Here is a 17,859-nt window from a genome sequence, read left to right on the forward strand (position 1 = left end):
AGTTATAAAGCAAGTTATAAAGAAACAAGCTGCAAAAATTATTACCTTGTCCACTGTGAATATTCAATGTAGCTATACACAAAGCACTGACCACACAGAGGTCACTGCCAAAAAAGCAACTTCCTCTTTTGGTCAACACTGCTAATTCATGTCAGAATTCACCAAACTTGAACCCCATGCAAAATTTGCATTGGGGAATTTCTCCCCCACTGGAAGTTTGACTGAATTTCACCCAGGAATTTTGCTGTGCAAAGGTAAATTTTATCACACATTTAGATACACAACACACTCTATGCAAGTAAGTGAACACAAAGCCTTCTAGTTACACAACTTTGTACATCATTGCATTCCAAAATGTGTCAGACTGCAATTCATAACACAACTCAAATATATGTTATGAATGCTTTTTTGACACTACACTCAAAGCACTTGTTCTCCCAACCACCACCAGTGTGCAGCATCCACCTGGATGATATGATGGCAGCCATAGTGTGCAAGTACAATCACCACACACCAGCTATTGGTGGTGAGGAGAGAGTGGAGTGATTGAGCCAATTAATGGATGGGAATTATTTGGAGGCCATGACTGAGAAGGGCCAATGGGGGTAATTTGGCCAGGACACCGGGGTTACACCCCTACTCTTCACGAGAAGTGCACTGGGATTTTTAATGACCATAGAGAGTCAGGACCTCAGTTTAACGTCTCATCCGAAAGATGGTGCCTTTTTACAGTATAGTGTCCCCGTCACTATACTGGGGCATTAGGACCCTCACAGACCACAAGATGAGCACCTCCTGCTGGCCTCCCTAATACCACTTATGTTGCCATAAGGTGCGCTATATTGAGCATTAGTGTAAACTGTCTTTTCTCAGGTCAGTTTTCTCTTTCAGGTTAACTATGGTGGAGCAACAGTTTGAAGAGAATCTTGCTTAATATTACAAACATTTGAGGTTGACTCTAATGCCCTGTTGAGTACTGAGGTTTGTTAATGCCACAGTAACTGAAGAAAGCATGTTAAATACATATAATGGGACAGTGCAATTTCAATGTGTTGCCTGAGTACTTGCGTCAACTATATTTCTGGCATTATACTGACAGGAAAAATGTTGAATGAACTTCCTGTTGAATATTAGAGTATGTTATACAACACATACAAAAACAGTTTCGGTCCTCTAATCTGATGGCCAAGCAGTGTTTCAAGAGTGCTGATATTCAGAACATATGTGTCATGTTGCTTAATTGTAGATGCTTGCAGTGAAATACCTACCCACAGTTCTCTCTCTGACAGTATTGCTGGTCTATAACCTGCTGGTTTTGTGTGATGAGGATGGACTGTATACTTGTGTTTGTCCCTGTGAAGAACACATGAACAAGGAGTTAGTTCTGAGACTGACAGGACTATGTCAAGAGAAAAACATTCATTAATATAGTTCAAATAATGAGTGTGAACAGGCCTTCATTTGGTCTTTAACTTACAATCAGAAGAATTGATCATTTTCTCTGGCAGTTTATCCAGCCATTTCACTGAAGAGGATGTATGAAAATGACTTTAGATGAAGACAACAACAGAATGTGTTTTTTATCAAAGAATATTTTCAGATTAAAACACACTGCTGCTGTATTTCTGACCTTTAGCTGTATTTCCGGTGTTTACAGGTGACGGAGAGTTAAAGCGGGTGTTTGTGTCCGTCAGTTTGGTGCTGTGAGTACAATCTAGATTTGCAGGACAGCAGAATATGTCATCTGAATAAAAGACGTTGGAGAAATCGATGTCTGGAGGCCAGGGAGCAGGAGGTGCAGTGGAGAATCCTGCAAAGCGTCGAGATGAAATTCAAAATACTAAATAAACACCACTTACAGAATGATCAGAGTATATGAGGATATACTGCCATGTCAATAGTTTTATGTGCACAATAAATATTGTATTGAGAAGTGCTACATTAATTGTGCTACATAACTCTATATATTTGCATACCTGTCGACAGAGTAGCTGTTGTTGTGTACAGTGGATTAACATTGGTGTTGTTGAGACTGTATGTGGAAAGAAAACTCCAAAGAGTCACCAGTAAGGAAGCAAATGTTCTACAAATGTTCTGACCCTAACTCAATAAACAATTAATATCACAGAATGCTCAACAATTTTTTCATTGTGTGTCTGACGATTACATTGTACCTGTTATTGAAGTCCACGTCCTCTCGTACTGTTAACATATAGAGTGCAGTAATAGAAATGACACTGCAAAACAACGGTGTACATTTATATTAATGTTTACAGTATTACAGTACAGGAACCCTAGCATGCAGCACCTCAAATCGAAATGACGACACTTATAATTATTATAATTACAACAGAAATGTAAAACTTGTATTTTTGTTCTCATTACATGAACTCTTCAGTGTCTGTTATCTGAGCTATACATTTGTCTAAATCATCCTTTTGAGGTGGCATTGCAAACATACACAAACACACATTCTTTCTTCAGTGTTACTAATTGAAGGACAAGTTGATTATTGTCTGTGGTAATTGTCAGGTAAATCTCAAGTTTCTTTAATAGAAAACTCACATTCTCAATACATTTCTGTACCCACAGTTTTTGCTACTTAAAGGTACAATTCACTCAAAAATGTAAATTCTCTCATCATTTACTCACCCTCATGCCATCCCAGATGTGTATGACTTTCTTTCTTCTGCAGAACACAAATGAAGATTTTTAGAAGAATATTTCAGCTCTGTAGGTCCATACAATGCAAGTGAATGGTGGCCAGAACTTTGAAGATCCAAAAAGCACATAAAGGCAGAATAAAAGTGATCCATATGACTCCAGTGGTCTCCATGAATTCAGAAGTGATATGATAGATGTGGGTGAGAAACAGATCAATATTAAGTCCTTTTTACTATAAATTCTCCTCCCTGCCCAGTAGGTGGTGATATGCATGAAGAATGTGAATCACCAAAAACACAAGAAGAATATGAAAGTGGAGATTTATTGTAAAAAAGAACTTAAATATTGATCTGTTTCTCACCCACACCTAGCATATTGCTTCTGAAGACATGGATTAAACCACTGTCTTCTAGATTACTTTTATGCTGCCTTTATGTGCTTCTTGGAGCTTCAAAGTTCTGGCCACCATTCACTTGCATTGTATTGACCGAGATATTCTTCATTTGTGTTCTGCAGAAGTAAGAAAGTCACACACATCTGGGATAGCATGAGGGTGAGTAAATTATGAGAGAATTTTCATTTTTTGGTGAAATATCCCTTGGTGAAACTTTTACTGTACAAAAGAGTGATGTGCAAAATAAAACATTCAAGAAAATGTGTATTTGTTTTGTTGTTAACAATTTACAATAAGGTTGCATTGTTAACATTAGTTAACTTCATTAGTTAACATAAATTAACAATGAATAATGCTTTTACAGCACTTATTATTATTGGTTAGTGTTAATTTTAACATTTACTAAAACATTTTTAAAATGTAACAATTTTATTTGTATTAATTAACATTATTAATAAATGCTGTAAATATTGTTCATTGTTAATTCATAATACTTAATTAATTTACTAATGTTAACAAATAAAACCATATTGTTCTAAGTATTATCGTTTTTAATTGATCTGGTAAAATCTCACCTGAGAGCCATGGTAGTTACTAACATGATGACACTAGCTTGGAATACTTTGTGTTGAAGACAGTGGTGATATTTCCCACAAATATAATTCTACAACAGAAAGATTCACTTGTCATATTTGGCATAAAATTACTTGTAGAAATGAAAAGTATTAGTGATGTTCACTGACTGTGTTGGACTGCAGTGGAGATGATGGCTTTTGGTGTTTTGTATGTGTTTTGTTGTTTTTGTTGATTTTCCTGTGACACAAAAGATTGCATTTCAGCAGAATACCACATTTCAAATGACTACATGAGCACATGTACATCATATATCAAACTGAATTATCAGGCATGGCAGCACCTGCAAACATTTAAAAATAGGAATATCAACAAATAGCAGTTTTGAAATAAAAATCAATCCAAACATGCGAGTTCAACACCTGGGAAGTGTTTATAAAATGTGTCACTATGGAATTTGTTAATCAGGATGAATTGAGGTAAATCGGGCTTAAAAATTACACCAAATGTATAAAATGGCCCTACTGACCTCAATTTACCCTTTTCATGTATAATTAATAAACGTGCCACAGATTTCATCACTCCCATTTAGACTGCCAAACGTTAAAAAATGCCAATATGGTGGTAGTGTTAAGATTACCAGAATATTTAATGACAGTTCCCTATCTGTCACTCACTCAACGTTGTGTCGATGTAGTGACACTAGGGGTCACTCTTGGGAGCCTGAGACACCTCTGGTCTTTGATAAAAGGCCAATGAAAACTGACGAGTGGTATTTGCATGCCACTCCCCTGGACATACGGGTATAAAAGGAGCTGGTATGCAACCACTCATTCAGATTTTCGCTTTGGAGCCGAATGGTCATGATCACTGAGCTGAATTACTACTGATCATTCACCTCTGCTGGATCTGACGGCGCATTTCATCGGCTTCTCCCTCCTCTGCCCTGGTGCACTGCAGAGAACGCCCCTGGGCGCTTCGGCAGAAAAAAGAGAGTATATTTTCTGAAAGAGTTTATTTCTCTAAAAGAGTATATTTTTCTAAAAGAGCGGCACACACGGAACGTCTTTTTAAAGATGCCTATCCAATTATGTGTTATTCCTGGTTGCGGTCATTATCTCTCAACTTCAGATGGTCATGATCGCTGTCTTTCATGTCTGGGCACGACCCACACGGAGGCAGCGTCCATGGATGGTTTATGTTCTCACTGCAAGATCATGACCATGGCAATGTTGCGGTCACGGCTTGCTTTTGTAAGGAAGCCACCCCAGCGGCTCCCCGCCTCGGTCCTTCTACCTATGGGTTTGAGGCCAGCGCGGCTAGCACTGGGGTGATTTGGGGACCCCAATGGGATCGCCTCTGCCGGGTATCCCCCCGTGGACCTCCCATTCCCCAGCACGCTCGTCTGCCCCAGTCGGGCTTCTGGATGAGTCCGCCGTCTTGTCTCACGGCGAGTCTGGTCTCTTGTTCGGAGCCCGTGAAGATGATGAGCTCTAGAGCGCAGCATCGGAGAGCGGGTTTGTCCAGTCGGATGCAGAAGCCTCAGCTGGGCTCCCCCCTCGGGGATGATTGCCCAGTCACAGGCTGATGCAGAGATGATGGACATGCTTTCCCAGGCGGCCGTGAGCATCGGGTTAGAGTGGAACCCTCCACTCTCCCCTGAACCCTCGCGGCTCGATGATTGGTTCCTGGGGTCACGGCGCCGCTCAAAGCAGCCACACCCCTTTTTTGCCCGGAAGTGCACGAGGAGCTGATGAAATCGTGGGGGGCAACTTTTACTGCCCGGCCCCGATTCCTCAGTTCCCCCGCCCTCACTAGCCTCGATGGCGGGGCGGCCAGGGGCTATACAGCGATTCCCCCGGTGGATAAGGCACTCGAGGTGCACCTATGCCCGCAGATCGCCGCCACCTAGCGTGGACGCCCTAAGCTCCCGTCCAAGCCCTGTAGATTCACATCGTCCCTGACGGCTAAAGCCTACAGTGCTGCTGGACAAGCCGCCTCTGCCCTGCACGCCATGGCTCTCCTGCAGGTCCACCAAGCCAAGGCGCTAAAAGAACTGCACGAGGGTAGTTCCGCCCCAGATCTGATGCAGAAACTGCGCTTGGCAACCGACCTCACTCTCCGAGCGACGAAGGTCACGGCACGGTCTCTCGGGCAGACGATGGCCACATTAGTGGTCCAGGAGCACCACCTTTGGCTCAACCTGGTCGAGATGGGTGAGGCCGACAAGACACGGTTCCTTGCTGCCCCCATTTCCCAGGCTGGCCTATTTGGTGACACCGTCGAGGACTTTGCCCAGCAGTTCTCGGCGGTGAAGCAGCAGACGGAGGCTATCCGGCATATCCTGCCCCGGCGCGGCTCAAGATCCTGCACCCCGTCTGCTCGTCGCCAAGGGCGTTCCCCTGCGGTGACTGCACCGGCTCCGCCGCAGCCCGCCCCTTCGGCCCGGCCCCAGCGTGGAGCCCACCGCAGGAAGCAGACGCCACCTGTCTCACAGTCGACTGCTAAGAACCCACAGAGGTCGTCAAAGCGCCCCTGAGATGGGTGACCCAGGGTTGAAGAAACCCACTTACCTGGAGCTGGTAAGATGACCACTCCATCCCCCGGTGGAGGGCCGGGTGGAGAATCTTTTGTTGCCTTTTTGTTTGATTTCGCCTCATGCCCAAGTGGCTGCGGTACCCAACAGTGAAGCAAAAGAGCAGATTCCTTCTTCCCTGGTCACATACCCAGTGTGCACGGTTATCACGACTACCGTCCACAGGTTTTTCCTTGCAGGATTGGCGCTCCAGCGGTGGTCTTCCCGCCCCTGAGCACCCAGCTGTGGCACACAGCCGCCCCCGATGTGGCAGTCTCCACGGGTTACGAGGACAGGCCTCTTCCTTCCCCGTTCCAGGCTGTTCCAGGGGTGGTCACAAGGAGCCAGGTAAGTGCTTCGATGTCCTTACACTGTGGTGTGGCACCTCGACCTCCACCCTGCCGCGAGGCCCCACCTGCCGGTACGTCCGAAGACATTGTCCCCTTGGTCCCCCTTGCGCGGAACTTGGATGCGTGGCTTGCACTTTCCAATTCGTCGCGATGGCTGGTCCGGACCATCCGACTCGGCTACACGATTCAGTTCGCCAGGCGCCCGCCCAGGTTCAGTGGTATCCATTTCACCTTGGTGAAGGACGAAAACGCTGCTACCTTGCGTGCGGAGATAGAACCTGTCCCTCCGGCCGAGATGAAGAAGGGGTTTTACAACCCCTACTTCATCGTACCGAAAAATGGTGGTGGGTTGCGGCCAATCTTGGACCTGCGAGTACTGAACCGGGCCTTACACAGACTCCCATTCAAGATGCTGACGCAAAAACATGTTCTGGCGAGCGTCCGGCATCAAGCTTGGTTTGCGGCGGTAGACCTGAAGGACGCGTACTTCCACGTCTCGATCCTTCCTCAACACAGACCCTTCCTGCGGTTTGCATTTGAGGGTCAGGCATATCAGTACAAGGTCCTCCCTTTCGGCCTGTCCCTGTCTCCTCGCGTATTCACGAAGGTCACAGAGGCAGCCCTTGCCCCATTAAGGGAAGTGGGCATTCGCATTCTCAACTGGCTAATCCTAGCTCACTCTCGGGATATGTTGTGCGCACATAGGGACTTGGTGCTCTCACACCTCAGCCGACTAGGGCTGTCACCGACTTTTCAGCCCTTGGACCAACCTCTCGTTTCTACGGGCAGGTGTTCCCCTAGAACTGGTCTCCAGGTTCGTCATGGTCACGACAGACGCCTCCAAAACGGGCTGGGGCACTGTTTGCAACGGGCATGCAGCCGCCGGCCTGTGGATGGGCCTGCGACTGCATTGGCACATCAACTGCCTCGAGTTGTTGGCAATTCTGCTCACCCTGCGGAGGTTTCGGCCGTTGATCCAGGGCAAGCACGTGTTAGTTCGGACAGACAACACGGCAACGGTAGCATATGTCAACCGCCAAGGCATTCTGCGCTCTCTTTGTATGTCACAACTCGCCCGCCGTCTCCTCCTCTGGAGTCAGCAGCACTTCAAGTCACTGCGAGCCACACACATCCCGGGCTACCTCAACACTACAGCGGACGCGCTGTCACGGCAGGTTACCCTCAGGGGAGAGTGGAAACTCCACCCTCAGGTGGTCCAGCTGATTTGGAGTCGATTCAGACAGGCACAGATGCACCTGTTCGCCTCCCAAGAATCCTCCCACTGCCCGCTCTGGTACGCCCTGACCGAGGCCCCCCTCGGCATAGATGCGCTGGCACACAGCAGGCCCCCTGGCCTGCGCAAATATGCATTTCCCCCGGTGAGCCTACTTGCACAGACCCTGTGCAAGGTCAGGGAGGATGAGAAGCAGGTCATCCTTGTAGCACCCTACTGGCCCACCCAGACGTGGTTCTCAGACCTCACGCTCCTCGCGACAGCCCCCCCGGCAAATTCCTCTGAGGAAGGACCTTCTTTCTCAGGGACGGGGCACCATCTGGCACCCACGACCAGACCTCTGGGATCTCCATGTCTGGCCCCTGGACGTGACATGGAAGACCTAAGCAGTCTACCACCCACGGTGGTAGACACGATCACTCAGTCTAGGACCCCTTCTACGAGGTGCCTGTATGCCTTTAAGTGGCGTCTGTTCGCTAAGTGGTGTTCTTCCCGACGGGAAGACCCCCAGAGATGCGCAGTCAGATCAGTGCTTTCCTTCCTGCAGGTGAGGTTGGAAGGGAGGCTGTCCCCTTCCACCTTGAAGATGTACGTTGCCGCCATAGCAGCACACCACGACGCAGTCGAATGGTAAGTCCTTAGGGAAGCACAACCTGATCATCAGGTTCCTGAGAGGCACCAGGAGGCTGAATCCCTCCAGACCGTGCCTCGTTCCCTCATGGAACCTCTCTGTAGTTCTTCAGGGTCTACAGAGAGCCCCCTTTGAGCCTTTGCAGTCAGCTGAGCTTAAGGCACTCTCCTTGAAGACTGCCCTCCTGACTGCACTCACTTCCATCAAGAGGGTAGGAGACCTGCAAGCATTCTCAGCGAAACGTGCCTGGAGTTCGGTCCGGGCTACTTTCACGTGATCCTGAGACCCCGACCGGGCTATGTGCCCAAGGTTCCCACGACCCCTTTTAGGGACCAGGTGGTGAACCTGCAAGCACTGCCCCAGGAGGAGGCAGACCAAGCCCTGTCGTTGCTGTGTCCGGTGTGTGCTTTATGCATCTATTTGGATCGCACGCAGAGCTTTAGTATCTCTTGAGCAGCTCTTTGTCTGCTTTGGTGCACAGCAGAAAGGAAGCGCTGTCTCCAAGCAGAGGATCACCCACTGGCTCATTGACACCATTGCTATGGCATATCACGCCCAGGACATGCCGCCCCCGGTAGGGCTACGAGCCCATTCTACCAGGGGTGTAGCGGCCTCCTGGGCCCTGGCCAGGGGTGCCTCTCTAACAGACATTTGCAGAGCAGCAGGCTGGGCAACACCCAACACCTTTTCAAGGTTCTACAACCTCCAGGTGGAACCGGTTTCATCCCAGGTAGTAGCACGCAATACAAGCAGATAAGCCCAGGATAGCCGGCCGGGTGTATCACTTGCACATAGCACCTTCCACCACTTTTGAGCTGAAGATGTGTGCCATTAATTCCCAGTAGTGTTCACAAACAATGTTCCCTGGTTGACTTCCTCCAAGCCCTGTGGCAGTCGAGTTTTTGGAGAGACTCGCTGCCGTCCCAGTACACATGCTAACTAAGAGTCCTGTTCTGGGGTAGGTGCTCCGCATGTGGCGGTTCCCTGTAAGGCAAACACCATGCGATGTATATCTTCCGTTAATTCGTTTCCCTGTTGGCAAACTGCGTCTTCCTTGGGCAGAGCCCCTCTGCCCCAGTCTCCATGTTTGTAGTAACTCCTCCCCCGTTGGGTAGGATCTACCTTGAAGACTCTCCACATGGTAGGCAAGACCATGTGACGTATTTTTCCACTTAAATATTCCCCCCTCTCTTTGGGCGAGGTGAGGTCTCCGCGGTGTCCCCCCGACTAGACCTGGCGGCCCAGTCAGATAATCCCCCTTCTTTTTTAGGGAGTGGAAAAAAAGAAGGGGAAAAGAGGCCACGGCTGGGTTAGCCTGTCTCTATTTTTTGGGTAGTCGACTTGTCCCCAAAGGGCCGTTCGACACTCATAACTATGTTAGAGGAGGTTACATCACACACCGCCAGTTCACGTAACACAGTTCAGCCAGTTGTGGCGTTTCGTATAGGGACCCCTAGTGTCACTACATCGACACAACGTCGAGTGAGTGACAGATAGGGAACGTCATGGTTACTTGTGTAAACTCCGTTCCCTGATGGAGGGAACGAGACGTTGTGTCCCTCCTGCCACAATGCTGAACTACCCGCTGAAATGGCCGGACCTTGTCTCGGCTCCTCAGCATAAAACCTGAATGAGTGGTTGCATACCAGCTCCTTTTATACCCGTATGTCCGGGGAATGGCATGCAAATACCACTCGCCAATTTTCATTGGCCTTTTATCAAAGACCAGAGGTATCTCGGTCTCCCAAGAGTGACCCCTAGTGTCACTACATCGACACAACATCTCGTTCCCTCCATCAGGGAACGGAGGTTACACAAGTAACCATGACATTTACAACATGTTGGTATGAAATTTGCTTTTAGCATTACTGTTCTATGATCAACGTTTCCAAATCTGGTATTTACATTGGTTTCGGTTGAACAGCACTAAATACAGAGTCTAAATCATTTTGTGACACAGAGAGAGAGGTGGAGAATAGAGATACACACCCTGGCTCATATCCCTTAGCTGCAGAGCCGCTGTTGGAGCGCATGCTGCCCAGAGTTTTCAGCTTGGCTAAACGAGTGTTCCAGACCTCGAGCTCCTGAATGCGAGTCTCCAGATTATCTGTGAGTTTACACAGCTGCTTCACAGCTCCCACATTCTCCATAAAGATCTGCTCCTGTAACACAAAACCACAGGCTGAGGAAATAAAGAACAAATTACATTCAGAACAGTTCAATCACAGAAACATCCGTAGATAGATCTGACTGCAATTCATAAAATCACTGAAAAATCAGCTCTAATATTTGACAGAATTACTTTGTCCACCATGAGGAAATGATCAATCTTCTCTCCATTTACACATGTGATGTCACCCATCTCTTTCACTGCAGATGGCAGAAGTTCTTTCACTTCCTGTGCTATGATACCTGAGCAAAGAGAGATGACTTTCATCTGTGAGATATTCTGACCATGTGTCTTCAGAATTTTGTTTCAAATATTATTTGCAAATATGTATCCTTGGTTAAATGGATGACATATGCAAAATGCAGTGTGTACACTAATTTCACTTGTACCAGTTTCATGAACTTGGTCGATTCCCATCCTTGAGGCAAACTCTGGTTTATAATCATATTCCACAATTCTCATCTGAGTGATTCTCTTCAGCTGCTCTGTCGAGTCCACCTACAACATCAAACACACATGATGAATGTACAGCGACACAACAAAAGTATTTGACCACTTCAGTCACACTTAAAAAAAATGGATGTCATTCCATTACATATAAAAAAAAAACAGCAAGTGTCATTTATTTTGAAGTAAGATACCACAAGCTCACTTTACAGCCAAAATATTTGGCAAAAGTACGTTTGTTAGGTTTGAAATTATAAAAATGAAGACAGACAGTATTGTGACATAGAGGTCTGCAACCCGACCCAGGCCCGATGGGACCCAAGAACCCGACGGGTTTTGGGCCGGGTTCAGGTCAGTTTTTCAAGTAGGACTTCAGGTTGGGTTCGGGTTTGTAATTAATGAAAAAATAAACAGGCTTACCGAACTTATTTCACGCACTCTCACTCACAGATATGCGCGAACGGACGAGTTAGGGGCTGTTCACACCGAATGTGTTTTTGCGTGCGACACATTCTGGACGAATGTCATTGACATTTGCACCGCGTCTCGCACAGGACCGGCATATTTTAATGTCAAGTTAAAAAGAACTTCAAGTTTTCAAAAGTTGAGACACCTGCGCTCTTTTTCATTCTTTGTACTGCGTCTAGATTCTTTTTAGCGCAGTTGTCACAAAGATTCAACAATCTAAACAAGTTAAGGCTGCATAGAGGGGACTGTTGCAGTGTTTCATATTATTCCAGATTGTTCTGCACCAAGTGAAGTTTCAGCAAATAAATGGTAAGTCAATGCTTTTTTCCCCTTCTGATCTAGTGTCCTGAGGGGTTGCTGTGCCTTAAAACTGTGTGTGTTTACTGTTTCAGTACTGTTACGAATGTTGCATATATGCTTACATAAAATATAGCCTATTACAACACTACTTGCTAGGAGAAGAAATTAGATAGAAAGTGATTTCGGTTCGGGCTTAAAATCTGATGGTATCGTTCGGGCCGGGTAGGGTCGGGCCACATGTTTTCAGGGACGGGTCGGGTTTCATTTTAATGCCTGTGCAGACCTCTATTGTGACACTTTGTGTTTGTCAGTGTGTTAGTGGAACACATTAATAGTTAATGTGCTGGACTCCAACCGTGGTTACTCTGCTAGGACCAGCCGCATCTCTACATTAGGGGCAAGTGGGGCTAATCCCTGTCAGAGGTGGCGCTGTTGTGCAAATTGCATGGCATCATCATATATTTATTTTAAGAAATCATATATTTTCCGCAACTTAAACGTGTTTTATGTCCCTTATACAAGAAAAAAGTATATATTCTTTTGATAAATTCTATTATTATTAAGGTATAATGCATAAAATCCATTTAATCGTTCCCATTTGCTATGCGTGGGGCTATCCCTTCATCCTCAATGTTAATCAACAGAGATCTGGAGAATGTCATGTGCATGTGCAACAAGCATTCAACAATGGCCTGAGGGGCTAGTTTGCCTTTGCCCCTGAGCCAATCAAAAGCTTTGATCATATTTATGTCAAGCTGTTGACATGAGCATCAGAAGTTACTGGGTGCAGAGTAGACCTGTGTAGTGAACATCATTGGTAAGTTTTAAAAGCTATATTTTTCCTAATATGCTGCTGGTTATATTAATTAAAGTGCACCGTTCATCATTTCAATGAATTGTATGCCATTGCTTTGAGGTGTTGTGTTGTTGGTGCATTGGTTTTTATTAGATTACAATGACTGATAAATATTGGAAGTCTGTCGTCGTTTTGATTAGTTTTGTTATGCTGTTCATTCGATTTAGTGAGATAATATGCACACCCTTTGACGATTTGTCTATTTGTGGTTTACTTTCACATTTACTTGAGATTTTTGACATGGATGTGCACATCTTAGTGGTGTTTTGTGCTGGGATTATATCATTAGGGATGTTTATGTGGCATAGTGTTCAAAGGTTGCGCAAAAAAAAAGTATTTATTCATCAATCTATGTAAAATTTCTGTCATCGTCTATTTATATCATATAAGTACTAGGATATTGAGGGACGTAGCATACATTATAATGGCACATAAATGACAGTAGATAGGATTTTATGATAGATGTTTTGACTCCCCTTGTTTGAGTCTGGTGAAACCAATGAGTTCTAGTGTGAAACTTCTACCTGTCAATCAACCGCTGTGCTAAAATGAGGTTTTTAAACGTTGCTGGTTAAAGCGAATACACGCATGCACAAGTTCACAGAACTTCATAGTCCCTGATGTGAACATAAAGTGTAACATGAGAAGCACATCTGTGAAGTTAACACAGCTACTCCACTAAAATAACAGACAATTCTGCTCTAAATGTTATGTTTGCGCTTATTTAAATGCATGCATAATTGTTCTCTAAATGTTATTATGCAGTTTGCGCTTTATTATCATGCATTAACACGATTGAAGTAATGATTGATGTATGCAGTTATGAAATTAGATATCCTCTACTCAAAATCCAAACACAAAATTGATGCACAATACCAGGTGTAAATTATGATGGTGCCAGTTTATACAGTTAATAATATCTAATACACATATTAATACCAGGGAATAAACAGGGCACATGCACAGCAGGAATGTGAGGGGCAAAGAGTGGTCAAAACTGATGTACTAGGTTAAAATGTTTTTCTTGGTTCTTTTTATCTATCAAAATGACAGACAGAATTTGGAATTATTCGTCAATGTTTCAAATATTGATGAAATAATTGATTGTTAAGTGATTGTTTGTGCCCCACACTAAATAATGACCCTGAGATGCCACTGGCTAGGACACCTGTGTGAACTTAAGGGGAACTGACTACATCCATTAAACTGCCCAACAAAGGAAAAAATTAGTAACTACAGCAACTGAGAAAAATGTTTTTAAAGTTACTTGGTTTTAGTGAGGATTTTATTTATGCTCCATTTTCAGTTGCTACTACACTCTCTCTCACATGTGTGACTGCTTTAATATAAGGCTCCGTTTACACCTGGTATATTAACATGTGTCTCGGGTGATTCAATTACTAGTGGTCAAATGAGACACAATACCGTTTACACCTGCAAATAGCATGCATCACAAATGCGTTTCCCGTGACCAAACGTGATCTTATTTCTTCAAAGGGAGGGTCTCTGTGGTTTTGTATGGGTTATGTTTTTTTACTGTGGGGAGGCCGACCATTTTTCTTCATCCTGCCCTGTAAAACTCAAGTTTCACCAGTAGGGAGGAAGTTACTGGTGAGTGTGAAACCCACTGATAAAGCCCCCCCCACCAACCACACACACACACACACACACACACACACACACACATGTGCTCTCCTACTGGCCATGCTGCGGTGGGGAAGTCCTTTTCATCAAGTGTCTGCACTAGATTTGTAGTTGGTTGACAAGTCGGGGTGCCGGTTGTTGAGTTGGAGCCTGCATTATCTTTCAGCACCCTTAGGGAAGCCACTTGCCAAAGTCTCCAGAGCCAGTGCCTTGGTGAATTTGCCCATTTCCGGCAATCACGAGGAGGCTTACAGTAGGTCCCCGTTCACCCCTGTGGTTCCCGGGCACACCAGGCTGGAAAAGCACAATCTCCACATCTGCTGTTTGGGCAACTTTGTTCTGAACTGGAGCCCCTTTTGTTCTGCCCATTGTCTGGGATCACACTGTCTCCTGTTTCGTTTTCTGTGTTGCAGGAGGAACCATTGGATCTGACTGGGGTTCCGGCAGTTTACCACGACCTGATGGTAGTGTTCAGTAAGTTCCAGGCTGCATTTCTTCTTCTGCAACAGCCCAATGATTGTGCTATTGATCTGCTGCCTGTCACTTTTCCACAGCTAGGTCGGCTCTAGAGAGGGAGGCCATGGATAAGTACATCTAGGAGTCACTAGCAGCTGGTCTCAACAATCTCAAGTGTGGTTCCTCTTTGTGGAGAAGAAAGATGGGTCACTCCGTCCCTGCATCGACTTTTAGGCGCTAAATTACATCACCATCAAGTATAGGTATCCTTTACCTCAGTGTTTCTCAATCCTATCCTGAAGTACCTCTAACACTATTACATTTTAGAAGTCTCCTATATCTAACACACCTGATTCTACTGATTAACTAATTAGTAGAGTACTCCATGATTTGAATTGAGTATGTCAAATAAGGGAGGCATACAAAATGTGTAGTGTTAGTGGTACTTCAGGAAAGGATTGAGAAACACACCTTTACCTCCTCTCTCTCCCTAACAAAATGGACGAACTACATCTCCTCACCCACACAAACAGGACTTTTCAAACTCTGCTGCCTTGTGCTTCACAGACACCTGGCTGAGTGAAGCCATTCCAGACAGCGCGTTACATCTGCCGGGTTTCAGCTGTTCAGAGCAGATCGCATCACGGAATTAATGGGGAAAACGAGAGGCGGTGGAACATGCTTTTACATCAATGAAAGTTGGTGTAGAGATGTAACAACGTTAAAGAAGATGTGCTGTCCTAATTTGGAAGCGCTCTTTATTGACTGTAAGGCTTTCTACTCGCTGCAGGAGTTTTCCTTGTTTATTTTGGTGAGTGTGTATATCGCGCCAAATGCGTGTTTGAATGCCGCGCTGCAACAGCTGGCTGATCAAATCACAGACACGGAACAACAATACCCGGACTCAGTTATTATTATTCTTGGGGATTTTAACAAAGCAAACCTCACACGTGAACTGCACAAATACAAACAGCACATTACATGCCCCACCAGAGAGAGAAATATACTGGATCATTGCTACACAACAAAAAAGGATGCATATCGCTCTGTTCCTAGAGCAGCTTTGGGACTATCTGATCACTGTCTGGTTCATCTTCTTCCAACCTACAGACAGAAATTAAAATCTTCTAAACCTGTATTAAGGACTGTAAAGGGATGGACCAACGAAGCAGAGCTGGAACTACAAGCCTGCTTTGACTGCACTGATTGGAGTATTTTTGAGGCTGCAGACACCAATCTAGAGGAGCTCACAGATACTGTTACATCAAATATCAGTTTTTGTGAGGATATGTGCATTCCTACTAGGACTTATTTAACATTTAACAACGACAAACCATGGTTTACAGCAGAACTCAGGCAGCTTCATCAGGCCAAAGAGGATGCTTACGGAGTTGGGGATATAGTCTTGTACAATCAGACCAGGAACACACTGAATAAGGGAATCAGAGTGGCTAAAAGAAGATACTCTGAGAAGCTGAAAAACAAGTTGTCAGCTAACGAACCTGCATCAGTGTGGAGTGGCATGAAACAACTTACGAATTACAGGACTCCTGTCCCCAACCCTGTGGTGGACCAACAACTGGCTGATGACCTGAATGTGTTCTACTGTAGATTTGAAAGGCCCAATCTCACACCCCACACCCACTCTGACCTTCACTTCACACAAACACCAACACCTCCTGCAACCCCCCTCCTCCCCCCTCCTGCTACTCAACCTGCACTTAAGATCTGTGAAGATGATGTGAGCCGCGTCTTTCGACAACAAAGGATAAGGAAAGCACAGGGCCCAGATGGCGTTTCACCTGCATGTCTTCGATCCTGTGCTAACCAGCTGGCCCCCATCTTCACACAGATCTTCAATAGATCACTAGAGCAGTGTGAAGTCCCATGCTGCTTCAAATGTTCCACTATCATCCCCATCCCAAAGAAACCAAAAATCACAGGACTTAATGACTACAGACCTGTCGCCTGACGTCTGTGGTCATGAAATCATTTGAGAGACTGGTGTTGGCCCACCTAAAGAACATCACTGGACCCTTCCTAGATCCCCTTCAATTTGCTTATCGAGCAAACAGGTCTGTGGATGATGCAGTCAACATGGGATTGCATCATATCCTGCAACATCTGGACAGACCAGGGACATATGCAAGGATCCTTTTTGTGGACTTCAGTTCGGCTTTCAACACCATCATCCCAGCTATACTCCAGAATAAATTACACCAACTCTCTGTTCCCATGTCTACCTGTCAGTGGATTACCAGCTTTCTGACGGACAGGCAGCAGCTTGTGAGACAGGGGAAACTCACTTCCAGCACCTGTACAATCAGCACTGGTGCCCCCTAGGGATGTGTGCTCTCCCCACTACTCTTCTCCCTCTACACCAATGACTGCATCGCCAAGGACCCCTCTGTCAAGCTCCTGAAGTTTGCAGATGACACCACTGTCATCGGCCTCATCCAAGATGACGATGAGTCTGCATACAGAAGGGAGGTTGAACAGCTGGCTGTCTGGTGCAGTCAAAACAACCTTGAGCTGAACATGCTCAAAACTGATGATTGTGGACTTTGGTGAGGGGGGTCATTGTTGGGGTGTTCCTCCTATTCTAAACAGCACTGTGGCAGCAGTGGAGTCATTCAGGTTCCTGGGCACTACCATCTCACAGGACCTGAAGTGGGAGACCCACATTGACTCCATTGTGAAAAAGGCCCAGCAGAGGTTGTACTTCCTTCGCCAGCTGAGGAAATTCAACACTGCCACAGGTGCTGATGGTACAGTTCTACTCAGCAGTCATTGAGTCTGTCCTCTGCACTTCAGTAACCATCTGGTTTGGTTCAGCTACGAAATCAGACATCAGAAGACTACAAAGGACAGTTCGGACTGCTGAGAGGATTATTGGTGGCCCCTGCCCCCCCTTCAAGAACTATACACTTCCAGAGTGAGGAAAAAGGCTGTAAAAATCACTCTGGACCCCACTCACCCTGCCCACTACCTTTTTGAAGGTTTTTGAGCTCTGAGCACCAGAACCGTCAGGCACAGGAACAGTTTTTTCCCTCAGGCTATCCATCTCATGAACAGTTAAATTGCCCCATTGAGCAAT

The 17,859-nt window shown here is 45.7% G+C and overlaps 2 protein-coding genes across 4 annotated transcripts in view; one reads left to right on the forward strand and one right to left on the reverse strand.

Annotated features, from left to right (window-relative positions):
* Positions 1-17,859, forward strand: part of LOC127435309 (ubiquitin carboxyl-terminal hydrolase 15-like) — a 277,517-nt gene that overhangs the window by 164,702 nt on the left and 94,956 nt on the right. The gene's annotated exons all lie outside the window — the stretch shown is intronic.
* Positions 1-17,859, reverse strand: part of LOC127435311 (myelin regulatory factor-like protein) — a 61,687-nt gene that overhangs the window by 3,463 nt on the left and 40,365 nt on the right. For all 3 annotated transcript variants that reach the window (XM_051688700.1, XM_051688699.1, XM_051688698.1), the window contains exons 13-22: positions 10,981-11,089; positions 10,724-10,833; positions 10,411-10,583; positions 3,802-3,871; positions 3,634-3,722; positions 2,175-2,237; positions 1,977-2,032; positions 1,631-1,810; positions 1,478-1,525; positions 1,269-1,353 (exon numbers count right to left, since the gene is read on the reverse strand). In XM_051688700.1, the coding sequence (XP_051544660.1) occupies positions 1,269-1,353; positions 1,478-1,525; positions 1,631-1,810; positions 1,977-2,032; positions 2,175-2,237; positions 3,634-3,722; positions 3,802-3,871; positions 10,411-10,583; positions 10,724-10,833; positions 10,981-11,089 (983 nt within the window). The remainder of the gene's footprint in view (positions 1-1,268; positions 1,354-1,477; positions 1,526-1,630; positions 1,811-1,976; positions 2,033-2,174; positions 2,238-3,633; positions 3,723-3,801; positions 3,872-10,410; positions 10,584-10,723; positions 10,834-10,980; positions 11,090-17,859) is intronic.

The sequence above is a fragment of the Myxocyprinus asiaticus genome, chromosome 45 (genome assembly GCF_019703515.2).
Source record: "Myxocyprinus asiaticus isolate MX2 ecotype Aquarium Trade chromosome 45, UBuf_Myxa_2, whole genome shotgun sequence".
Lineage (NCBI taxonomy): Eukaryota > Metazoa > Chordata > Actinopteri > Cypriniformes > Catostomidae > Myxocyprinus > Myxocyprinus asiaticus.